Source organism: Petromyzon marinus, chromosome 53 (assembly GCF_048934315.1).
Source record: "Petromyzon marinus isolate PM22_M1 ecotype Great Lakes invasive population chromosome 53, UKy_Petmar_22M1.pri1.0, whole genome shotgun sequence".
NCBI lineage: Eukaryota > Metazoa > Chordata > Hyperoartia > Petromyzontiformes > Petromyzontidae > Petromyzon > Petromyzon marinus.
The window spans coordinates 10,542,267-10,568,245 of record NC_133719.1 but is presented as its reverse complement, the minus strand read 5'-3'; the positions used below and the strand labels follow the sequence as shown (position 1 = coordinate 10,568,245).

General features: G+C 57.4%; 1 protein-coding gene and 1 non-coding gene across 2 annotated transcripts in view; both read right to left on the bottom strand.

The window, feature by feature from the left end:
• LOC116954017 (zinc finger protein DPF3-like) overlaps nucleotides 1-25,979 on the bottom strand; it is a 108,764-nt gene that overhangs the window by 15,251 nt on the left and 67,534 nt on the right. Inside the window, 6 exon segments of the mRNA XM_076052013.1 lie at nucleotides 17,120-17,245; nucleotides 19,825-19,923; nucleotides 19,926-19,970; nucleotides 20,585-20,669; nucleotides 21,327-21,422; nucleotides 22,349-22,470. Coding sequence (XP_075908128.1) covers nucleotides 17,120-17,245; nucleotides 19,825-19,923; nucleotides 19,926-19,970; nucleotides 20,585-20,669; nucleotides 21,327-21,422; nucleotides 22,349-22,470 — 573 coding nt within the window.
• Nucleotides 7,911-8,074, bottom strand: LOC116954036 (U1 spliceosomal RNA). Its single transcript, XR_004404683.1, has one exon. It is a non-coding gene; the product is annotated as a U1 spliceosomal RNA (small nuclear RNA).

Here is a 25,979-nt window from a genome sequence, read left to right as displayed (position 1 = left end):
AATGTAGATGATTTAGAAGTGCATCGCTCCAGTGGCTTCCTAATGCAATGAACTTCTTTCGCACCGTACGTAGCCAACCGTGGCTAATCGGAGGTGCGGGGGGGGGAGTACAACAAACTAAACACAAAAAGCAGTTCCAAATAATGGTTACTGTTGACCGAGCGTTCCGCATCCGAACGTTTGTTTGACCAATTCCCCGGCGTGTGAGAGTTTGGGCCCTGCGGGGGATAACAACCCCTGAGCGAGGATAACACTTCAAAGCTCCACACGGATGGATTCACTCCGTTGCTGTGACCGTCAACGGCCGGCCACCTCCCAGCCCGCGCTTTTGCAACGCCCACGGCAGGTCTCTGTCACCGCAAAGTCCTAACCAGGCTCTCACGTGGCCCCGCTTGGCTTTACAAAGGTCGCAACAGTTACGGCCGCAACGTTCGCAGTGGTGATGCCGTGGTCGGCAGCAAAAAGCAAGAAAACACACAAAACCGAACAGCAACGAGCACAGAGACGTGCATCGGAATTATGGAGCGCCACGGTGGCTATGAGATGTTGACTACCTCGCCTGGTATGCAGGAGGTCGTGGGTTCAATCCCGACCCCGACGCCTGCTGCTGCTGTAGATTTGCAGTTTGCGTGTCTCTCTCTCCCTGTGGTCGCGTGAATTTTTCTCCGGGTCCTCCGGTTTTTTCCCTTCGCATTTAGAATCGACGTCACGCGTTTGAAGAGCATTTCGCTGCTATAAATGTCCACGTGATGATGGTGATGATAAGCCACCACTTCGTTGAGCTATCATTTGTGATGGCCAGTTCGCTTCTGAAAAAGACCTACATATCTCAGTGGGGCCTTATCTCGTAAATAAAACATAGTTTTAATTTAATAGTTTATTATTACACCGCGACACAGAAAAAGGGAACGCACGGATCGGGAGATAAACACTCGTGTTTAGTTTGTTGTCCTTCCCCCCCCCCCCGCACCTCAGTATACAAACCGGAGCCATTAAGAGGAGCCATACATTGCTGTTTTTTGACTAAACCATTTTTTAAGAGGTATGTAGAGACCCATAGAAAGCCACAGAGACACATAGATACCCATAAATGACGCCCAAAGACACATAGAGATACATAGAGATACATAGAGACTCATAGAGATACATTATAGACAAGCCACATTTGTACAATCGTGGCCATGCAGCCCAAGCCATGGACCACACAGTAAACCCATAGAGACACACAGAGATACATAGAGATGCATAGAACTACATTAAATACGCCAGCCGAGCGATAGTGGCCATGTAAAACAAAGTATGGACTGCACAGAAAAAAACAATAGAGACTCGTAGAGATTCATAAAGATCCACAGAGATCCACAGAGATCCACAGAGATGCACAGAGATACACAGAGCTATATTAAAGACAAGCCACAGCAGTGCAATTTCAGCAATGAAACCCAAACTATAGGCCACACATTAAACCGACAGAGACTCATAGAGATCCATAGAGACCCGCAGAGACACGCAGAGATACACTAAAGACACGAGCAGTGTGACTGTGGCCCTGAAAACCCGGAGCGCGTGCAGCGCACCCACTGGAGTCTGCGCTCCTTAGACGCAGGAGGAGGAGGGGGAGGAGGAGGAGGAGGAGGCAAGGGTTTTTATTTCCTCGCTCGTCAAGGCGCTGTACGTCAAGCGGCACCGCGCGCGCCGATTTGGAATTCTACTGCCGCGGTGCTTGGGGCCTCCCGAGTAGGCCGCGGCTGTTAAGTGAATATTCAGATTCTGATTCGAATGGATCCCGTTGTTGTTGCTGTTGTAGTTTGTGTTGTTGTTGTTGTCGTTTGTGTTGTTGGTGTCGTCGCGTAAAAAGACGGTCAGGGATGGCGGGGCCGTTGGTGAAGACGTTCGGTCACGCGGTGGAGATAAAATGTATTTGTGTTTTGTCGTATACAACTATTAAAAAACACTAAGACTGTCAACATTTTTTTTATTTTACCAGGTAAGGCTCACTGAGCGATGTAGATCTTTTGTCAGAAGCGACCTGGCCACAAATGATAGCTCAACTAAGTGGCTCATCGTCGTGTGTCGAAATTTATAGCAGCCAAATACCCTAAACACGTGATGTTGATTCCCAATGCGCAGGGAAAAGCCGGAGGATCCGGAGAAAAATCCACGCGATCACAGGGAGAGAGACACCGCAAACTCCAAATATACAGCAGCAGGCGTCAGGGTCGGGATCGAATCCACGACCTCCTGTACACCAGGCGAGGTAGTTAACATCTCCGAGCCACCGTGGCATCCCGTGATCCGAGGGTTAAAATGCAACGAGGCTTTGAAAAAAAACCTTTGTTGGTATTCATCAATGGTGCGCGTGGCCCTGGATGTGTACGTGGGGTGGCCGTGGGGGTGGCCGTGGGGGTGGCCGTGGGGGTGGCCGTGGGGGTGGCCGTGGCCGTGGCCGTGGGGGTGGCCGTGGCCGTGGGGGTGGCCGTGGGGGTGGCCGTGGCCGTGGGGGTGGGGGTGGCCGTGGGGGTGGCCGTGGGGGTGGCCGTTGCCGGCATCGCCACCGCGGGCTGCTGGGCTCATGGACGGCAGCATCGGCGCTGCTTCCATTCGTTTGCTTGAACGGCTGAGATAATTGGGATTTTTTAAATCGAATTCTAATCTATTTACCTTTCAAACAATATTCTTCCGCCACGCCGGGTTGAGGACGTGGGCACTGGCCCCTCCCCCGCCACCCCCCAAGCCCCTCCCCCCCAAACCCCCCAAACCCCTCCCCCCGCACCCTCAAGCCCCTCCCCCCGCACCCCCCAAGCCCCTCCCTCCACACCCCCAGCCCCTCCCCCCGCACCCCCGTCTGCATCGCTTGATTAAATTGCTTTCCCCCTCTTTTTCAAAATGACAGAAAGCTGAATTGAATTGCCTTTGTCTAAATTAAAACGTCACCTGCCTTCCGAGCGAGGCGCGGTTATCTCCCTAAATCAAGCTAACTAAGACGTACGTTACATTGGAACGAGGGTAGAAAAACCGCGGCCCTTTTCCCACCACCCAATCCCCTTGATGCCACCCGAATTATTTAAGGAACAACAAACAACAACAACAATACAGGTTTTTTGTTGGGTTAGATCTCGTAAATCTATAAAATGTGTCGTTAAACACCGCCACCGCCCGACACAGCCAATAGTAGTTCATAGTTCATAGTTCATTTATGTTGGTATAGCCCTGTGAGCCATTCGGCTCTTGAATCGGGTGCAACCGCAACACACAAAAAAAACATGAACAAGAAAACATCTTAAAGTGATTATGTGACTGTGCAAACAGAAAATACAGGAAAAAAATATCAAAAAATTCCCGAAATAGCACCGTACACCGACGCTGTGTGCAAAAATCCCAGTGGGATGCAAGTCAAATAACAACAATAAAGGTGTTTGGGTAAGGTTTGTCACGTAGACAGAACGTGCCAATCCGTTACGAGTACAAAGGCAATCCAACTCACCGGTGTGCTGTACTAGTAACGAATTGCCACGTTCTGGTTACGACGCAACCCTTACTTATTTTGCCGTGTCGGGTGGTGGCGGTTTAACGACACATTTATATATTTACGCGATCTAACCCAACAAACCCCCCCCCCCCTGTTTTACGGATGATATCGGTCGTGAAAACCAACTGCGTGCTGAACAGCAACATTGTCACGGCTACGCCAACAATGTTGTTATTGTTGGCACGGTACGCGGTGGCACGGTGGTTACCGCGCCGCGCTAATAGAACCCCGCGGCCCGAGGTTTCGATTCAGAATCGGAGGAATCCGATGAGCTATGAAGCTCTTTTTTTTCTACAGATGTCCAGGTAGGGGCACGGGGTAAGAACGTTACAACAACAAACGTTGACACACAAACACGGCAGTAGCGCAAAGTACAAGGCAGGTCAACAAATCACCCAGACACAAACAAATACAAAACACTAAACCATCCCCATCCTGCCAGGCAAAGCCCACTGAGCTATTAACTTATTTTTCAGCAGCGACCTGGCCACCACAAATGACAGCTCAACAAAGTGGCCCCCCATCATTTGGGCAATTGTATCACCGAACACAACCTAGACGATCTCAATGCGCGTTTCGAACAGCAGAGGGCCGTGAGCGGCAGAGCCGCGCCGTGGCGCCGGGCGCGTCCACGCCGCCACGGCTGCCCGCACCGACCCGGGCCACAACGTCGCGTGACGGAAGGCCCCCCCCCTTCTCTCTCGAGAGAAAGAGGGTGCGCTGGCTCTGCGAGCGGACGACGCGGTTGTTGTGGTTGTCTCTTTCGGAGGGGGCCCAAGCCGACTGCGGGAACGCCGACCGGGGGGGGGGGGGGGGCCGAGGAAGGCCCCCCGGCCGGCTCGCTCGCAAACGTCGCAACTGATCGACGCGCTGTTTCCGTGACAAACCTTACTGGCTTACGCGATCTTTATTGTGAATAATATCGGTCGCAAAAAGGCTGCTACGTGTTACATTTTTTTCATTCTCTTCGCGACAAAAAACCAACGGGCAGGCGCATTCGCCGTCGACTCCCACGGAGACGCGGAGGTGGCATGGGGGTGGCAGCGCCGCTGCTCCCGAAGCACGCTCCTCACCTCTTCTAAACTACTGAAACTATGAAACAATTTTTTCTTTAACCGGGTAAGGCTCCCAATCAGCTGTGCAGCTCTGTTTTTTGAGAGGCAACCTGAGCCATCATAAAATGATGGCTCAGGTTGCCATCATGAAATGATGGCTCAGGTTGCCATCATAAAATGATGGCTCAGAAAGTGGCTCATCATCATCATCATCGTGCGGAAATTGACAGCAGCCGAATTAAGATTTCGAGGAGTGCTGGGGCGACTGCTGGAGCTGTCTCGCCGCCCTGGCGGCCTTCCAGCTCGCCCCCGATTGGTCCCGCGCAATTTGCGACCAATCGTGCGCCTCGACGGAGCGGCTCGTCATCGTTGCCGAAGTTCGTATGGCAGTCGCCGACTGCTCTCCGTGAAACGCGCGACCTGTGACCCGGGGCGGGGTGGGGGCGGGGGAGGTGGGGGGACGCCCCCCCCCCTCCCCCTCCTCAAGCAAACGGACAAAAAAATGTAAGCGATTATGATTTGTACTACAGTTATACATTGTTTTAAATATTCCATTAATCAACTTAGTGGAATATCAAACCCCCTGTTAACTGGCTCCCGGGGGGGATCAGCTGGCGAGGGCTGGGGGGGGGGGTACCGTGGGGAGCGGAGCGGCTTGGCTGAGACTCGCTGCTCCTCGTTTGGCGCGTGCCAGTTGTGCTCACGGTTCCAGTGGGGGGGGTTGATTAGTGGGGGGTGAATAATGGGGAGGGGGGGGGTGACTAGTGGGGGGGGCGGGGGGCCCGCAGAGAGGTCGCCCACAGTGGTGAGATGTTAACTACCTCGCCTGGTGTACAGGAGGTCGTGGGTTCGTTCACGACCCTGATGATGCCTGCTGCTGCTGCTGTATATTTGGAGTTTGCGGTCTCTCTCGCTCTCTCTCTCCGTGTGTCGCGTGGATTTTTCTCCGCATTTCGAACGGACGTCACGCGTTTAAGGGGTAACCCTTTCCCGCTCCGACGACAACGTACGTTGCTGGCGCGTGTACGAGCGCGATCGGAACGCGTGTGCGTCATCGGTTTCTTTTCCGATTCCGTTCCGATGACGTGCGTTGTGTACGTCATCAAAACGAAACCCCGAAGGAAGACTCAAATAAAGTAACTTCATTGGTACCGAGGCTCCCCGCAAAGGCCACGCGGGAGGGCGCGTGGCACGTTTTTGGCGCGGGCTGTCGTAGAGTGGCGGCGGTGGTGATCTCGCAACGTCTTTAAATATACAACGGCGCTGCTACGTCTCTCCCTGAATAAAACGAACTCCGGGCCGCTCGCACGTTCCGAGATTTGGAGGTGAAGGTGAGACCCCCCCCTGCCCAACCCTGCAAACTTGCAAACGGGAACGGGGAAGGGTTGAGATGTGACGAGTCGTGTTCATTACACACGTGGGAGGAAGCCGGAGCGCCCGGAAGAAAACCCATGCGTGCGAGGGGACAACGCTCGATCCCCGTACGGAAGGAACGGTTGTTTATATCAGTCCACACTCTGGCGAGCCCAGGGTACGGCTCGTCCTCGGCACTCACGGGAAGGGAATTTCGCCACATTTAGTCATCCATGCGGTGATCCACCAACCCCCGCTGCTGCTGCTGCTGATGCCTCCACGGCGCTGAATCGGAATCTTTATTCACGCGGGAGGAATCCGATGAGCTATAAAGCTCTTTTTGACACATGTCCCGTAGTCACCGATGTCCACCGCCACCACCGCTCACACTGCCACCCACCCATCCCCGGTTATTGCGCAATGCTTTTTAAACTTTTTCTTTCACCCTCCCCCCACTGCCACCACGCCTCAAAACCGCCCCCCCCCCACCCCCCCATTTTCTCCGTTTATTTTGGTCTCATGGTGTTGGACGACGCACCAAGACGACGCTCGCCAAAGAGCTCGCGCTCACCCCCCCCCCCCCCCCCTTACCCCCCTTTACCCCCCCTACACCCCCCTACACCCCCCTACACCCCCCTTACCCCCCCTTACCCCCCCTACCCCCCCCTACACCCCCCTGCCCCCCACCGGTGGGGTTGGGGCCGAGCAGAGTTTATGCGGCCGATTTAAATTGCTTCCATACGGCGACTCTGGCACGGCTGTGTGGTGACTGTTCAGAGCGGGGCGGGGGGGGGGGTCTCTCACAGCACCAAAACCAAAATAACTAAATAACTAAATAGCAAAATAACAAAATAACTAAATAACAAAATAACAAAATAACTAAATAACTAAATAGCAAAATAACTACATAACTAAATAACAAAATAACAAAATAACAAAATAAATAACAAAATAACTAAGTAACAAAATAACTAAATAACTAAATAACAAAAAACTGAAATAACTAAATTACAAAATAACTAAATAACTAAACAACAAAATAACAAAATAACTAAATAACTAAAATAACTAAATAACTACCACCTGCGGCTCATGGCCTCCCCCGAAGGTGGGGGGGGTGGGGGGTGAGGGGTGGGGGGTTGGGGGTGGGGGGTGAGGGGTGGGGGTTGGGGGTGGGGGGTTGGGGGTGGGGGGTTGGGGGTGGGGGGCTGGGGGGTTGGGGGTGGGGGGTTGGGGGTGGGGGCTGGGGAGTTGGGGGGTGGGGGGATGGGGGTTGGGGGTGGGGGCTGGGGGGTGAGGGGTGGGGGGTTGGGGGGGGTGCTGTTCAAAGGCGGAGCGGCCGGCCCCGCTCCGCAACGCGATTCCCAAACGTTCCGCCGCCCGTTACATTCGCGGGACTTTCCAGTGGCGCCGCAGACGCCGTCGTGATCGTCGGCGGATCATTCTATTCCTATAAAAAAAACCCCATCAAAATTACAGCACTTTACTTTACCGGGTAAGGCCCCACTGCGCTGCTACGTATAGCTCTTCTCAGAAGCGACCATGGGCCAGACAAATGATCGCTCCACTTGAGTGGCTTACCGTGCGGAAAATTATAGCAGCCAAATGCTCTTAAACGCGTGATGCTGATTCTTAAACGTGGAGGGAAAGAACCGGAGCACCCGGAGAAAAATCCACGTGACCACGGGGAGAGAGAGAGAGGCACGCAAACTCCAAATATACAGCAGCAGCAGCAGGCGTCGTCAGGGTCGGGATCAAACCCACGAGCTCCTGCATACCAGGCGAGGTAGTTAACATCTCACCACCGCGACGCCCCTCCAGCCACCCCCCCAAGCCCCTGTCTCGACCACAGCAACGAAAGCCGCTACAGCTGCTGCAGAACGGCCAAAGGTGCCAGAGCCATACGTCGGCAGCGCCCCCTCTGTCTCTCGCTCTCTCTCTCTTTTTATTGTTGTTTTGTTTTTTTTTATCTTCGGGGGATAGCGCGAACGCAGTCCCCCAGTATCACAAATTATACAGGCGAGTTTCCCGCATTTGGGGAAATCGCAGGGGTCAACCCACCCGCAGTGCAATGGATGAGCCTCGCCCTGGGAGGACCACCTAAGTGATCATGGTGCCTCCCCTGTCAGGTACCGCTCTCTTTCTCTCGCTCTCTCCCTCTCTCTCTCGCTCTCTCTCGAACGCTCTCCCTCTCTCTCCCTCTCTCGCTCGCTCTCCCTCTCTCTCCCTCTCTCGCTCTCCCTCTCTTGCTCTCTCTCCCTCTCTCTCTCCCTCTCTCGCGCTCCCTCTCTCTTATTCTCTCTCTGCCGGGGTGTGGGGAGTTTGGCTCAACGTTGAGTGGCTCAACATCGGGTCCACGTTGAGCCACCAACGTTGGCCCAATGTTGGTGGCTCAACGATGGACCAATACAATCAGCCGACGTTGGGATTGGATCCGCGTCCAAGCGTCCGCTACGTGGGGAATGTCCCCAAGCCACGGCGAATCAAATGTCTCGCGCTGCACGATCCATCCAGGGCTTAACCTGCAGGCTGGATCGTGTGAGGAGCTCAGGCAGGTGAGGCTGCATTGGCTGGGTCACGTAGCCTGCATGCCCAGCCACCGCATGCCTAAACAGCTTCTGTTTGGCCGGATAGAGGGGGCTAAACGGGCGCGGCACGGGCTAGAGAAGAGATGGAGTGATGTGGTACAGGAGGACGTGGAGCTGAGTGAACTTGCCGACGACTGGTACCAGCGGTGTCAAGATCGGCCTCTGTGGAGGAGGCTCGTGAAGGACGCTACTGCTGCTGCTGGCAGTTGGAGGCAGTCGCCCACCAGCATAAGCGGAGGGCGAAGGAGCGACTCTCACAACAACGAGCGGAGTGCCGGGTGGCTAAAATAGAGCAAGTGGGCACAGTAGGGGGCACAGGTGGTGCATCGGCCACTCATCTCAGTCAGTCAACTCATGGCATTGTGCTACAAAAACGGCGACTCGGGTTCGATTCCTGCTCACGGCCAACACCGGTGACGATTATCTGAACCAGTCCTGGGCTTCCCCGAGGTCGATCCAGCATCAAATGAGTACCTGGTGCGGTGTGTAAAACATCATCGCTCAGGAGACAAAGGCTGCTGGGCCTGGTGCTGGCCACCCACCCCCTCGTGTGCTGTTCCGCCCCACATAGGTGCTATTCGCAAACAGCACTTGCCCCAACAGTCTATCACAGGCTGTAGGGGGGATCTTTGTCTTGTATTTGATGTGCCCTCGTGGGGAGCGGCAGTGCAACGGTTAGCGCGCTGTGCTCCGAACCCAGGTGATCCGAGTTCGATTCCCCCTCAGGGCCAACACCAGATGACGATTATCTGAACAGCACTTGCTACTCATAATAAAGGTTGTAACCCTCCACCACCCGACACAGCCAATTAGTAAGGGATTTGTCACATAAACAGAACGCCAAATAGTTACTACTTCAGCCCACCGGTGTGTTGGAGAGGAACTGCAAGTTTAAACTTACACGATCCAACCCAACAACCTTTATTATGAATAATATTTATCGTGAAAGCCTGCTACGTGTTAAAGCACTTGCCCCGACAGTCTGTTCAGGCTACACGGGGGATTTTTGTATTGGCTGCCCGCCAAAAGGTATTTGAAAGTAGAATTTGCTCCCCCCCCCCGCCGCCCACCCCCCAAGGAGAAAGTTCCCCCGCCAGCGAGTGGATCTGCTGTGATCGCCACGCTGGATCGGGGTTCTGCCGTCCGCTGCCGTTCTGTGCGAGGTGCCGGCGTCAAGTACGGGGGCTGTGGGGGAGCGCGGAGATTCGCGTCTCCCCGGAAGCGGCTTTTCCCCTCCGGCAGGAAATGGGAAAAATAACGTAGGCGTAAAAAAACAAAAACAAAAACGCCGACGTGTTCAAGGCAAGCGGCGCAAAGGTGACACGCCGGGGTCACGAGCCCCGAGCCGTCGGTCGCCCGGGGCAAAATTTCGCCCCCCCTTTGTCGAAATCGCGGACGAATCGACGGCCGCCGGCCACCGAACGGCTTGCGTTCCCGCTCTCCGGAGCGAGCGTTTTGTTTTTCGCGGCACAGCGATGGAAACGGAGAACGGCGTTTCCACTGTCGGCGGTGGGGCGGGGGGTGGGGCGAGGAGATCGCAAACGGCCGCTCGTTGCTCGCGAATTACACATTTTGTTTTCCCCCCTCACCCACTACCCCCGCACGCAGCGAGTGGAAATGTTACCGTCGCCGCAAGTCGCTCGGGGGGGGGGAGGGTCTGGTGCTGCCGCGGGCGAAACCGCTCGAGCAACCGCTCGCCAACGGCGGCGGAGACGTCCGCGCGCAACCTGGCCGCACGCAACCGAGTTGCAACCGCGTGCCGCGCGCAACCGTGCGGTTGCAGCTGGGTTGCACGCAACGGCAGGCGATGGTCGCACTGCGGCGAGGAGGTCGGGTCGGCTGGACAAAGCGGCGTCGAAGATCAGGAGGGTTCCCATGGATCGCGCAACAAACATAACAACAACAAAAACACTTTCACCCTTGTTCGGTGCGAGCAATGGCAATAACATACTCTCACAGCCCTCAACTAGCGGTGGAAATTCCACGTCCCTATGCCGGGGGCTCATAATTCTCTCCGCGTGGGACAACCACTTCCCGGGAAGCAGGGCGCTCGTTGTGCATTCGCCTCCATCCAGCGCGCCGTGAACGCGCGCCGCCCCCAATCTCGGAGAAGCTAAGCAGGGAAACACCGGGGGGACCTGGATAGCGCTCGAGAGGGTGACCGCCTGGGAAACCCCCAGGTGCTATAGGCTCTGGGCTGTGAGGTGCGGCCATGAGGCGGACATCACAGCAACGTAATTGAATCCATCCGTGTGAGGCTTTTGAGTGTTATCACCATGAACTCTCCTCCCGCCCCCGCACCCTCCCGTACGCACGGTGAGTTTTCTCCAGGCTTCCCGGGTTTTTGCCCGCTACGCGCCACGTGTCAGGGTGGCGAATGAAACCGGCCAAACATCGAAACGCAGGAACCCTCCGGAAAAAAAAAAACTCCCCAAAACAGAGACTTTCGTGGATTAAAAAAAACCCGGCATTATTTTGACGACGACGACGAAGATGATTAGGAGCCCTGCTGCTACACCAACTGCACGCTAATCGGAGTGATATTTACGAGGTTCCACAGTGCCAAAATACCGGAGGCCGTAACATGACGGAGATTAATATTAATTAGCGCAGCTTCCTCTGCATCGTAACTAGGGGCCAATTAGAAAAATATTAATTTGTTACTCCCCGTGAACACAAACTGTGATCCTAATTGCGCTCTACGATCACCGCAGGCTCGGGAACGAGCGAGCGTCAGGAACCGGAGCGTTCCTCCTGACACAGCGAAGGGGGAGGGCACGCGTGTTGCGTGTGCGTGTTGCGTGTGGGTGTTGCGTGTTGCGTGTGCGTGTTGCGTGTGGGTGTTGCGTGTTGTGTGTTGCGTGTTGTGTGTGGGTGTTGCGTGTTGGGTGTTGCGTGTGCGTGTTGCGTGTGCGTGTTGCGTGTGGGTGTTGCGTGTTGCGTGTGGGTGCTGCGTGTTGCGTGTTGCGTGTGCGTGTGGGTGTTGCGTGTTGCGTGTGCGTGTTGCGTGTGGGTGTTGCGTGTTGCATGTGCGTGTTGCGTGTTGCGTGTGGGTGTTGCGTGTTGCGTGTGCGTGTTGCGTGTGGGTGTTGCGTGTTGCGTGTTGCGTGTGGGTGTTGCGTGTTGCGTGTGCGTGTTGCGTGTGCGTGTTGCGTGTGCGTGTTGCGTGTGGGTGTTGCGTGTTGTGTGTTGCGTGTGGGTGTTGCGTGTGGGTGTTGCGTGTTGCGTGTGGGTGTTGCGTGTTGCGTGTTGGTGTTGCGTGTTGCGTGTTGCGTGTGGGTGTTGCGTGTGGGTGTTGCGTGTTGCGTGTTGCGTGTGGGTGTTGCGTGTGGGTGTTGCGTGTTGCGTGTGCGTGTTGCGTGTGGGTGTTGCGTGTGGGTGTTGCGTGTTGCGTGTGCGTGTTGCGTGTGCGTGTTGCGTGTGCGTGTGGGTGTTGCGTGTTGTGTGTTGCGTGTGGGTGTTGCGTGTGGGTGTTGCGTGTGGGTGTTGCGTGTGGGTGTTACGTGTTGCGTGTGGGTGTTACGTGTGCGTGTTGCGTGTGGGTGTTGCGTGTTGCGTGTGCGTGTTGCGTGTTGCGTGTGGGTGTTGCGTGTGGGTGTTGCGTGTTGCGTGTGCGTGTGGGTGTTGCGTGTGGGTGTTGCGTGTTGCGTGTTGCGTGTGCGTGTGGGTGTTGCGTGTGGGTGTTGCGTGTTGCGTGTGGGTGTTGCGTGTGGGTGTTGCGTGTGCGTGTTGCGTGTGCGTGTTGCGTGTTGTGTGTTGCGTGTGGGTGTTGCGTGTTGCGTGTTGCGTGTGCGTGTGCGTGTTGCGTGTGGGTGTTGCGTGTGGGTGTTGCGTGTTGCGTGTTGCGTGTGGGTGTTGCGTGTGGGTGTTGCGTGTGGGTGTTGCGTGTTGCGTGTGCGTGTTGCGTGTTGCGTGTGGGTGTTGCGTGTGGGTGTTGCGTGTTGCGTGTGCGTGTTGCGTGTGCGTGTTGCGTGTGCGTGTGGGTGTTGCGTGTTGTGTGTTGCGTGTGGGTGTTGCGGGTGGGTGTTGCGTGTGGGTGTTGCGTGTGCGTGTTGCGTGTCGCGTGTGGGTGTTACGTGTGCGTGTTGTGTGTGGATGTTGCGTGTTGCGTGTGCGTGTTGCGTGTTGTGTGTGCGTGTTGCGTGTGCGTGTTGCGTGTGGGTGTTGCGTGTGGGTGTTGCGTGTTGCGTGTGCGTGTTGCGTGTGCGTGTGGGTGTTGCGTGTTGCGTGTTCCGTGTGGGTGTTGCGTGTGGGTGTTGCGTGTTGTGTGTTGCGTGTGCGTGTTGCGTGTGCGTGTTGCATGTGGGTGTTGCGTGTTGCGTGTTGCGTGTGCATGTTGCGTGTGCATGTTGCGTGTGCATGTTGCGTGTGGGTGTTGCGTGTGCATGTTGCGTGTTGCGTGTGCATGTTGCGTGTGCGTGTTGCGTGTGGGTGGTGCGTGTTGCGTGTTGCGTGTGGGTGTGCGTGTTGCGTGTGCGTGTGGGTGTTGTGTGTACGTGTTGCGTGTGCGTGTTGCGTGTTGCGTGTGCGTGTTGCGTGTGGGTGTTGCGTGTTGCGTGTGCGTGTTGCGTGTGCGTGTTGCGTGTGCGTGTTGCGTGTGGGTGTTGCGTGTTGTGTGTTGCGTGTGGGTGTTGCGTGTGGGTGTTGCGTGTGGGTGTTGCGTGTGGGTGTTGCGTGTTGCGTGTTGGTGTTGCGTGTTGCGTGTTGCGTGTGGGTGTTGCGTGTGGGTGTTGCGTGTTGCGTGTTGCGTGTGGGTGTTGCGTGTGGGTGTTGCGTGTTGCGTGTGCGTGTTGCGTGTGGGTGTTGCGTGTGGGTGTTGCGTGTTGCGTGTGCGTGTTGCGTGTGCGTGTTGCGTGTGCGTGTGGGTGTTGCGTGTTGTGTGTGCGTGTGGGTGTTGCGTGTGGGTGTTGCGTGTGGGTGTTGCGTGTGGGTGTTACGTGTTGCGTGTGGGTGTTACGTGTGCGTGTTGCGTGTGGGTGTTGCGTGTTGCGTGTGCGTGTTGCGTGTTGCGTGTGGGTGTTGCGTGTGGGTGTTGCGTGTTGCGTGTGCGTGTGGGTGTTGCGTGTGGGTGTTGCGTGTTGCGTGTTGCGTGTGCGTGTGGGTGTTGCGTGTGGGTGTTGCGTGTTGCGTGTGGGTGTTGCGTGTGGGTGTTGCGTGTGCGTGTTGCGTGTGCGTGTTGCGTGTTGTGTGTTGCGTGTGGGTGTTGCGTGTTGCGTGTTGCGTGTGCGTGTTGCGTGTTGCGTGTGGGTGTTGCGTGTGGGTGTTGCGTGTTGCGTGTTGCGTGTGGGTGTTGCGTGTGGGTGTTGCGTGTGGGTGTTGCGTGTTGCGTGTGCGTGTTGCGTGTTGCGTGTGGGTGTTGCGTGTGGGTGTTGCGTGTTGCGTGTGCGTGTTGCGTGTGCGTGTTGCGTGTGCGTGTGGGTGTTGCGTGTTGTGTGTTGCGTGTGGGTGTTGCGGGTGGGTGTTGCGTGTGGGTGTTGCGTGTGCGTGTTGCGTGTCGCGTGTGGGTGTTACGTGTGCGTGTTGTGTGTGGATGTTGCGTGTTGCGTGTGCGTGTTGCGTGTTGTGTGTGCGTGTTGCGTGTGCGTGTTGCGTGTGGGTGTTGCGTGTGGGTGTTGCGTGTTGCGTGTGCGTGTTGCGTGTGCGTGTGGGTGTTGCGTGTTGCGTGTTCCGTGTGGGTGTTGCGTGTGGGTGTTGCGTGTTGTGTGTTGCGTGTGCGTGTTGCGTGTGCGTGTTGCATGTGGGTGTTGCGTGTTGCGTGTTGCGTGTGCATGTTGCGTGTGCATGTTGCGTGTGCATGTTGCGTGTGGGTGTTGCGTGTGCATGTTGCGTGTTGCGTGTGCATGTTGCGTGTGCGTGTTGCGTGTGGGTGGTGCGTGTTGCGTGTTGCGTGTGGGTGTTGCGTGTTGCGTGTGCGTGTGGGTGTTGTGTGTACGTGTTGCGTGTGCGTGTTGCGTGTGGGTGTTGAAGCGCTCTCGACGTACGGGCAGCGGTGCCAGCGGCCGCACCGTCACGGACGGACGGACGGGGGCGTGACGTCACCACTACGACCACCGCCCCTCGCGTCCCTCCGGGGACACGCCACCGCGTCTCCCCGCCCCATCCCTTCGATGAATCTCATTTCAACGGCCTTCACCGACACCCCGACGTTGTGCACGTACGCACGTGCTGCACGCGCGCACGTGCGTGGTGTGTGCGTGGTGTGTGTATGTGTGGTGTGTGTGTATGTGTGGTTTGTGTGTGGTGTGTGTGGTGTGGTTTGTGTGGTGTGTGTGGTGTGTGTGGTGTGTGTGTGGTGTGTGTGTGATGTGTGTGGTGTGGTTTGTGTGGTGTGTGTGGTGTGTGTGGTGTGTGTGGTGTGTGTGTGGTGTGTGTGTATGTGTGTGGTATTTGTGTGTGGTGTTTGTGTGTATGTGGTGTGTGTGTGGTGTGTGTGTATGTATGTTTGTGGTATGTGTGTATGTGTGTGTATGTATGTGTGTGGTGTATTTTGTGTGTGTGTATACACAGCGCTCAACCTGAAACGTTACGCGTGTGGACGGTGATCCTATTGGAACAGAAACTCAACAGATCATTTCCACGACCGCCGGGAACACCCAGACGCTCCCTAACCAGCCCAGGGGCGACTGCGTTTCTGACTCAGAATCGGGCGTTGTGGGGTGGGCGTTCTGGGTATGTGGTGTCCCCGTGCTCGGTGAGGCTCCGCGAGACTCCTAGAGGCTCAACGAGGCTCCTAGAGACTCCTAGAGGCAGCTAGAGACTCCTAGAGGCTCCTAGAGGCAGCTAGAGACTCCTAGAGGCTCCTAGAGACTCCTAGAGGCAGCTAGAGGCTCCGCGAGACTCCTAGAGGCTCCTAGAGGCTCCGCGAGACTCCTAGAGGCTCCTAGAGACTCCTTGAGGCAGCTAGAGGCAGCTAGAGGCTCCGCGAGACTCCTAGAGGCTCAGCGAGGCTCCTAGAGGCTCCTAGAGACTCCTAGAGGCTCCTAGAGGCAGCCAGAGACTCCTAGAGGCTCCTAGAGGCTCCTAGAGACTCCTAGAGGCTCCCAGAGGCTCCTAGAGACTCATAGAGGCTCCTAGAGGCAGCTAGAGACTCCTAGAGGCTCCTAGAGGCTCCTAGAGACTCCTAGAGGCTCTGAGAGGCTCCTAGAGGCTCCTAGAGGCTCCGTGAGACTCCTAGAGGCTCCGCGAGACTCCTAGAGACTCCTAGAGGCTCCTAGAGGCAGCTAGAGGCTCCTAGAGGCAGCTAGAGGCTCCTAGAGACTCCTAGAGGCAGCTAGAGGCTCCTAGAGCCTCCCAGAGGCTCAGCGAGGCTCCTAGAGGCTCCTAGAGGCAGCTAGAGGCTCCTAGAGGCTCCACGAGGCTCCTAGAGGCTCCCCGAGACTCCTAGAGGCTCAGCGAGGCTCCTAGAGGCGGCTAGAGACTCCTAGAGGCTCCTAGAGACTCCTAGAGGCATCTAGAGACTCCTAGAGGCTCCACGAGGCTCCTAGAGGCTCCGCGAGACTCCTAGAGGCTCAGCGAGGCTCCTAGAGGCTCCTAGAGGCAGCTAGAGACTCCTAGAGGCTCCTAGAGACTCCTAGAGGCAGCTAGAGGCTCCTAGAGACTCCTAGAGGCAGCTAGAGGCTCCTAGAGCCTCCCAGAGGCTCAGCGAGGCTCCTAGAGGCTCCTAAAGGCAGCTAGAGGCTCCTAGAGGCTCCACGAGGCTCCTAGAGGCTCCCCGAGACTCCTAGAGGCTCAGCGAGGCTCCTAGAGGCAGCTAGAGACTCCTAGAGGCTCCGAGAGACTCCTAGAGGCAGCTAGAGACTCCTAGAGGCTCCGCGAGGCTCCTAGAGGCTCCTAGAGGCTCCGCGAGACTCCTAGAGGCTCAGCGAGGCTCCTAGAGGCTCCGCGAGACTCCTAGAGGCTCAGCGAGGCTCCACGAGGCTCCTAGAGGCTCCCAGAGGCTCCGCGAGGCTCCCAGAGGCTCAGCGAGGCTCCCAGAGGCTCCCAGAGACTCCGTGTGAGCTCAAGCCGATCTGATTCTCGCCCCGCGAGTGCTCTGGCCTGACTGTCAGCGTGCGGCTGCGGGGGTTGAGAAGCACGCCGGGGCGGAGGCTGTCTGGAACGTCTGACTTCCCGCGGGATGGGTTCGGGCCACCTCTTTGGGCCCCGGTTACGGTTCAAGCGGCGGGGCCGGCACACGTCCCGCCGGCTGTGGGAACGTGGCGGCGTGAGGACTGCGCTAGGGAAAGCTGATGACGACAGAACACTCTCCCCCACCCTGCTGACGAGACTCGGGTGGTCAAAACCGGTCGACGGACCTCGGCAAAAAACGGCACCGGGGGAGGGAAAACCAAAAAAAACCCTTGCTCCGAATCGTCCGGCCAAAGGGAGCGGCCGTGTCCGGTTCACGCGACGTCCCGTCTACGATTCCACTTCTCTCCCCCACTGCCGTTGGGCCTGGCAAGGGAGGGGTCAGGTCGGGTCGCGGTCGGGTCGGGGCCGGGTGGTGCGGGCGTGCGAGGCGGGGGGCGTGCATGGAGCGGGGCTGGGGCTGTGGGGGTGAGTGAGTGGTGGGTGGTGGGGGGGCGGTGGGCGGGGGGGTGGGGGGGGGCTCCTACCCGAGCGTCCGCAGTCGGAGCAGGAGATGAGCTCCTCGGAGAGGCCCGACTTCTTGTTCATGTGCGGGCCGCCCAGGCAGAAGTCGCAGTAGGTGTTGGGCAGGGACGGCGGCTGCCCCTCCGGCACTTTCTTGGCCGCCGCCGTCGCCGCCGTCGCCGCCACCGACGACGCCACGGCCGTCGACGACGCCGCGGTCGCCACCGATGCCGCAGCTGCTGCCGCCACGGGGGGAGAGAGGGAGGTGGCGTGGTGAGCGAGGAGGAGTGGGGGTGAGTGAGTGAGTGAGGAGTGGGGGTGAGTGAGTGAGTGAGAAGTGGGGGTGAGTGAGTGAGTGAGGAGTGGGGGTGAGTGAGCGAGTGAGTGAGTGAGAAGTGGGGGTGAGTGAGTGAGTGAGGAGTGGGGGTGAGTGAGTGAGTGAGAAGTGGGGGTGAGTGAGTGAGGAGTGGGGGTGAGTGAGTGAGCGAGTGAGGAGTGGGGGTGAGTGAGTGAGTGAGGAGTGGGGGTGAGTGAGTGAGTGAGGAGTGGGGGTGAGTGAGTGAGTGAGGAGTGGGGGTGAGTGAGTGAGTGAGTGAGGAGTGGGGGTGAGTGAGTGAGTGAGTGAGGAGTGGGGGTGAGTGAGTGAGTGAGGAGTGGGGGTGAGTGAGCGAGTGAGGAGTGGGGGTGAGTGAGTGAGTGAGGAGTGGGGGTGAGTGAGTGAGTGAGGAGTGGGGGTGAGTGAGTGAGTGAGGAGTGGGGGTGAGTGAGTGAGTGAGGAGTGGGGGTGAGTGAGTGAGTGAGGAGTGGGGGTGAGTGAGTGAGTGAGGAGTGGGGGTGAGTGAGTGAGTGAGGAGTGGGGGTGAGTGAGTGAGTGAGGAGTGGGGGTGAGTGAGTGAGTGAGGAGTGGGGGTGAGTGAGTGAGTGAGTGAGAAGTGGGGGTGAGTGAGTGAGTGAGGAGTGGGGGTGAGTGAGCGAGTGAGTGAGTGAGAAGTGGGGGTGAGTGAGTGAGTGAGGAGTGGGGGTGAGTGAGTGAGTGAGAAGTGGGGGTGAGTGAGTGAGTGAGGAGTGGGGGTGAGTGAGCGAGTGAGTGAGTGAGAAGTGGGGGTGAGTGAGTGAGTGAGGAGTGGGGGTGAGTGAGTGAGTGAGAAGTGGGGGTGAGTGAGTGAGGAGTGGGGGTGAGTGAGTGAGCGAGTGAGGAGTGGGGGTGAGTGAGTGAGTGAGGAGTGGGGGTGAGTGAGTGAGTGAGGAGTGGGGGTGAGTGAGTGAGGAGTGGGGGTGAGTGAGTGAGTGAGGAGTGGGGGTGAGTGAGTGAGTGAGTGAGGAGTGGGGGTGAGTGAGTGAGTGAGGAGTGGGGGTGAGTGAGCGAGTGAGGAGTGGGGGTGAGTGAGTGAGTGAGGAGTGGGGGTGAGTGAGTGAGTGAGGAGTGGGGGTGAGTGAGTGAGGAGTGGGAGTGAGTGAGTGAGGAGTGGGGGTGAGTGAGCGAGGAGGAGTGGGAGTGAGTGAGTGAGTGAGTCAGGAGTGGGGGTGAGTGAGGAGTGAGTGAGGAGTGGGGGTGAGTGAGCGAGTGAGTGAGTGAGGAGTGAGTGAGGAGTGGGGTGAGTGAGTGAGGAGTGGGAGTGAATGAGTGAGTGAGTGAGTGAGGAGTGGGGGTGAGTGAGTGAGTGAGGAGTGGGAGTGAGTGAGTGAGTGAGTGAGGAGTGAGTGAGTGAGGAGTGGGGGTGAGTGAGCGAGTGAGGAGTGAGTGAGTAAGTGAGTGAGTGAGGAGTGGGGGTGAGTGAGTGAGGAGTGGGAGTGAGAGAGTGAGTGAGGAGTGGGGGTGAGTGAGTGAGTGAGGGTGGGGAGTGAGTGAGTGGTGGGAGGGAGTGAGGAGTGGGGGTGAGTGAGTGAGGAGTGGGGTGAGTGAGTGAGGAGTGGGGGTGAGTGAGGGAGTGGGGGTGAGTGAGTGAGTGAGGAGTGGGAGTGAGTGAGTGAGTGAGGAGTGGGGGTGAGTGAGTGAGGAGTGGGGGTGAGTGAGTAGGGAGGTGGAGCCAAACGGACCCGCCTGCTGCTGTATAAGAGCACAACGCGGCGTGCGTGGTGCGTGCGTCAACGTCAGCGGTTGCCGGATAATTGCATCGTGGGTGTCCCCTCTTTGGCTTGGGTCGCCGTCTAAATGAATTCGAGCGAACATGTGACCGGCCGACAGCAGCAGGGAGGACCACGATGCACTTCTGCAGGAACCGCTAAATGTCTTTTGCATCGAGGCTGTGGCGCTTTCTACGCGTTTCCGCGTTGGTGTTTGATGTTTACGGTTATTCTGGCCTGCACGATTACTGTTATTGTTATTGTTCTGCGAAGACCGGTACCTGCAGTGTCAAGATCGGCCTCTGTGGAGGAGGCTCGTGAAGGACGCTACTGAGCAGTTGGAGGCAGTCGCCCTCCAGCAACAACGAGGGCAGAGGAGCGACGCTCACAACAACGAGCGGAGCGCCGGGCGGCTAAAATGCAAAAAGTTGGCCCAGTAGAGGGTACAGCTGTTGTGTATCTACCGATCATCTCAGTCGGTCGACCCATGGCACCTACTGGGTCTGCCCCGAGACCTGCTGTCAGCGAGCCTTCGACGCTTCACGTGGTAGCCTCAAAGTGCACCTGGCCTGGCACAGGCGCCGTGGTGACGTCACCGTCACTCAGTGGCGAATGGCGGTGGTATTGGTGTGGTTATTGGCATCGCCGCGTGCGGGCGTGCTACCGGTGTCGCGCTTGCGGTCGTCGGAGCTGCGCGACGCCGGCGTGCGCGGCTCCGAGTCGCGGTCCTCCTCCACCTCCTCCTCGGCCAGGTGCGAGTGGTGTAGTGGTAGCTCAGCCCCGGGCGGTTCTTGTAGCGCTTCCCGCAGACTGACACCGCGACAACGACAACGACGACGGGTGAGAAAAATCACGCGGGTCCCGTGGCACGGCGCCGTCCACCGTGCCCGGGCGGCGACGGCGGCGGCCGCCGGTGTAGCGGCGGTGCTCGCCGGGGAGGGCCGGGGCCTTTCGCCGCTGGTTTGCGTCTCCCCGAACTTTGGGCGACGCCGGTTTTTGATCATCGGCTACGTCCCAGAGGGCGACGCGACTTTACACAAACGTTTTGCTCGGGTTGGACCGGATTCCACGAGCGTCATCATCGCGCGCCCCCCCCCGGTTTGTTACGGACGGACGGACGGACTGGGCAGCGCAGGAGTAATCACTGCGGCCGCTTGGTACCAACCGTGAACCTTCACATGTCGAGAAGCGCAAAGCAATAAGCCGGAGCGCCGGCTGCAGCCTTCCGCCGTCGGCGGTTCCTACCGGCGATCGGGAGCGATGCGGTTTACACGAACCGATGCCTACGCGTGGGGAAAATTTCCTAAAGCCAGGCCCGATTTTCATCGGCGCGAGCGTGTTCTCCGCTCCCCCCGCCCGCCCCCCTCACCGGTGCAGACGTAGTCCCAAAACCCGCGCCCACCGCGCGACGCCACGCAACTCACTGTCGCAGACGTACGGCTTGTCCTTGTCCTCCTGCGGAGCCGCCTCGCTGCTGTTCTTCTTCTTCCTCTCGCCGCCGTTGCGGCCCTGAGGGGGGGGGGGGGGGGGGGCGGCGTGGGATGGACGCGATTGGACGGCGCCTCGCGCAAAAGTTGGTTTCCCTCGCGGCCGAATTCCGCTCTCTCTCCCGCGTCTGCACGTACGGTCCGTTCGGTGAACTTCTCTCGCACCGTAAGCAGCCAACCGTGCTAAACTGAACTCTTTTTTCACGTAGCCCTTTTTGAGAAGCGACCTGGCCATCGCAAATGAGAGCCCGCCAAATGTGGCTCATCATCACGTGGGAATTTTTAGCAGCCACTCTAAATGTGGAGGAAAAACCGGAGGAACTGGAGAATAATCCACGTGACCAGGGGGAGAGAGAGAGAGAGAGAAACGCAAACTCCAAATGTACAGGAGGCGTCGGGATTGAATCCACGACCTCCTGTATACCAGGCGAGGAGTTAACATCTCCCAGCCACCGTGCTAACCGGCGGTGCCTTCACGGGCACGGCGGAGTATTCCCCACGGGGCCCGCAAGGTGCGGCGAGGCCCCCCACCTCTCATCCGGCAGCAGACCGATCGTCGTTTATCAATCGAACTACTTCGGGACTAAATGCTCCCCGTGCCACGACCGCCCCCCCCCTCCCCCACGACGGTGGTGGCACCGCCGGCCACCGCCGGCGACGCCGCCCGCTGCGCCCGCACCTTGGTCTTGGTCTTGGCCTTGCGCTTGGGCTGCTCCTCCTCGGGCTCCTCCTTCTCGATCTCCTCCAGCAGGAAGTCCTCGGGGTCCAGCACCTTCTGCGGGAGAGCGCACTGCGTGGACGTCCGGGCCAGGCCGGGCCAGGCTAGGGAGGGCCGGGCGTCGACGTCCAAGCCGGGCCGGCGGCCCCAATGCTCCTTCTCCGCTGACACAAGCGAGCCGCGCTCCGGGGGGCTGTGCCGAGCCGCGGCAGGCTCAGGAGGCACGCGGGCAGCTACCCCACATCGTGTACCCACGCCCCTGTGGACGGTGCACTCTGCCTGTACGTACCACCTGTTGTACCTCTCGCTGTGTGCGTGTTTAACAGCGTGTGCGTGTGGGGTGCCTGTTGTAGTTGGGTACCTATTGTTGAGTGGATGTGTGCGTGTTGATCAGCGTGTTTTTTGTGGGGTGCCTGTTATACATCTAGTTGGGTGGTTGTGTGTACAATGAGGAGCGGTGGTGCAGCGGTTGGCGCTACGCTGCGCTACGAACCCGGCCACCCGAGTTCGATTCCCGCTCACGGCCGAACCCGGCCACCCGAGTTCGATTCCCGCTCACGGCCAACACCGGTGACGATTAACTAAACCGGTCCCGGGCCTGTGAGGTGTGGAAACATCGCCACTAGGAAGACAAAGGCGGCTGGGGTGGTTCTGGTCACCCACCCCCTCGTGTGCTGTTCCGGCCTTCATAGGTGCTACTCACGAAGAGCACTTGCCCCAACAGTCTGTTAAAGGCTATATGGAGGGACCTTTGTCTTTGTGTGCCTCCAGGTTCCTGTAGATACCTGTCGGAACCTGTAGGTACCAATATGTACCCATAGGTACCTGTGGATACCTGTGGGCAAGCGTAGGTACATGTGGGTACCTGTAGTCACCTGTCGGTCCCTGTGGGTCGGTACCCATAAGTACCTGTGGGTAAGTGCCCGTATCTCCCTGTGGGTGCCAGTAGGTCCCCGTGGGTACCTGTGGGTCACAGTAGCTACCTGGTAGTCACTGAGGCTGGGCTCATCGTCGCGGGACTTGTCACTGCCGTCCCCACGCAGCAGGGCCTCCAGGCTGGGACCCTCGCCCGCCAGCAGCGCCTCCTTCTTCAGGGCCACGTCCACTGCACAGGGGGCACGGGGAGAGAAAACGAGGGGGGGGAGACGGGGAGAGAAGGGGAGAGAGGGGGAGGGACGGGGAGAGAGGGGGAGGGAGGGGGAGAGAAGGGGAGAAAGGGGGAGAGAGGGGGAGGGACGGGGAGAGAGGGGGAGGGATAGATGGGAGAGAGAGGGAGAGACGGGGAGAGAGGGGGAGGAGAGGGGAGAGACGGGGAGAGAGGGGGAGAGAAGGGGAGAGAGGGGGAGGGATAGATGGGGGAGAGAGGGAGAGACGGGGAGAGATGGGAAGGAGAGGGGAGAGACGGGGAGAGAGGGGGAGGAGAGGGGAGAGACGGGGAGAGAGGGGGAGAGAAGGGGAGAGAGGGGGAGGGATAGATGGGGGAGAGAGGGAGAGACGGGGAGAGATGGGAAGGAGAGGGGAGAGACGGGGAGAGACGGGGAGAGAGGGGGAGGGATAGATGGGGGAGAGAGGGAGAGACGGGGAGAGATGGGAAGGAGAGGAGGCATAGGCGGAGACTGATGAGGCTGGGTGGGCATCTAGCGACGCTTCGATTGGACGGTTAAAGTCGCTGCCTTGCGCCCGCGACGCGTCAGCCGCACGTGCGCGTCTCGTCGCGCGTCACAAACCAGAGACTGACATCGAGAGCAAACAATTGTTTTAATCGTTACCCCGAGTCAGGCCAGGCCCGCGCCCGAGCGCTCGACCGCGAAAACCAAGCGGGCGTTGTTTCGAGATCGCAACCAACGTGGCGGCGATCGCCCACGATCCGCGTCGTCCGCATGCCGAGCGGGCGCCTGGAAAATGAAGCGAGGCTGGCGGATGGTAACCGCCAGCCTCGGTCCGCTAACGTGCGGCGTGCGCGACGGGGTGGGTTTGTGGGTGGGGACACGTCGCTACGGACGCGCCCGGCAGATCGCCGCTTGAGAGCGGGGGTCCGTCCCTGCCGCGCGCAACCGGTTGCCCGACCGCTCTCCAACAACTGTGAACGTCGTCGTGGGTTTACTCTCCAACACACAACCGGTGTGCTGAGCTCGTAACGAATTGGTCACGCTCCGTTTACGTGACAAGACCTACTAATTGGCATGTTTGAAATTTTGATTGAAAACTTTCGTGACTGCAGGAATTCATATTCTTTGGTTCTTTCGGTAAAGTCACGTAGATAGAAGATAATAAAGTAAATAAAAAAATACAATTTTGATTATTTTCTATCGACGTCGCGTGGCGTGTTTTGTTTACGTCACAAGCCTTACTAATTGGCTGCGTCGAGTGGTGGCGGAGCTACAGACCAGGTAGCTTCCGCACAGCGTTACACACACACAGATACATCTCACACACGCACATGCATCTCACACACACACACACAGATACATCACAAAGATAAATGCACACACAGATACAGAACACACGCAGATATATCACATACAATACAACCGCCATTCGCCACTAAGTGGCGGTGACGTCACCACGACGCTTGTGCCAGGCCATGTGCACCTTGAGGCCACGTGAAGTGTCGAACGCCCGCTGGCAGGAGGTCACGGGGCAGAGCCAAGTGCCACGGGTCGACTGACTAAGATGACTGAGATGACTGGCTGATGCACCACCTGTGCCCCCTACTGTGCCAACCTGCTGTGCTGAAGCCACCCGGCGCTCCGCTCGTTGTTGTGAGCGTCGCTCCTCCGCCCTCCGTTGTTGTTGGAGGGCGACTACTTTCAACTGCCCAGTAGCGTCCTTAACGAGCCTCCTCCACAGAGGCCGATCTTGACATCGCTGGTACCAGTCATCGGCAAGTGCACTCAGCTCCACGTCCTCCTGTACCACATCACTCCATCTCTTCTCTAGCCCGTGCCGCGCCCGTTTAGCCCCCTCCATCCGGCCGAACAAAAGCTGTTTCGGCATGCGGTGGCCGAGCATGCGGGCTACATGACCCAGCCAACGCAGCCTTGCCTGCCGGAGGAGCTCACCGATGGGACCTTGCCCAGATTTTTCAAGGATTTGTGAGCTCCTCACACAATCCAGCCTGGTTAAACCCAGGATAGATCGTAGGCAGGCTAGCCTAAATGTTTCTAACCAGCGAAGATGTTCCATTAGGGGGGTCCACGTTTCACAAGCGTAGAGAAGGGAGGAAATGACCGTGGCCGAGAAGACCTGAAGCTTAGTGCGGAGCGACAGACCAGGTAGCTTCCACACAGCGTTACACACACACAGATACATCTCACACACACACAGATACATCTGACACACACACACACAGATACAACTTACACGCACACAGATATATGTCACACACACGCACAGAGATACATCTCACACACACACACAGATACATCTCACACACACAGATAGATCTCACACACACACAGATACATCACACACACACACGCAGATCCATCAGATACACACATATACATCACACACACACACATATACATCACACACACACAGATACATCTCACACACACAGATACATCTAACACACACAGATACATCTGACACACAGATACATCTTACACACACAGATACATCTTACACACACAGATACATCTCACACACACACATACATCTCCCACACACACAGATACATCACACACACACGCAGATACATCACACACACACACAGACACATCTCACACACACACAGACACATCTCACACACACACACAGACACATCTCACACACACACACAGACACATCTCACACACACACAGATACATCACACACACACAGATACATCTTACACACACAGACACATCTCACACACACACAGACACATCTCACACACACACACAGACACATCTCACACACACACACACAGATACATCTCACACACACAGATACATCTCACACACACACAGATACATCACACACACACACACACAGATACATCTTACACACACACACACAGATGCATCACACACACACAGATACACCTCACACACACACACAGACACATCTCACACACACACAGACACATCTCACACACAGACACATCTCACACACACACACACAGATACATCACACACACACACAGACACATCTCACACACACAGACACATCTCACACACACACACAGACACATCTCACACACACACACAGACACATCTCACACACACAGACACATCTCACACACACACACAGACACACCTCACACACACACAGATACATCACACACACACACACAGACACATCTCACACACACACAGATACATCACACACACACACAGATACATCTCACACACAGATACATCTCACACACAGATACATCTTACACACACAGACACATCTCACACACACACAGATACATCTCACACACACACAGACACATCACACACACAGACACATCTCACACACACATAGATACATCTCACACACACACACATCTCACACACACACACAGATACATCTTACACACACACAGACACATCTCACACACACACACATCTCACACACACACACAGACACATCTCACACACACACAGACACATCTCACACACACACACACAGACACATCTCACA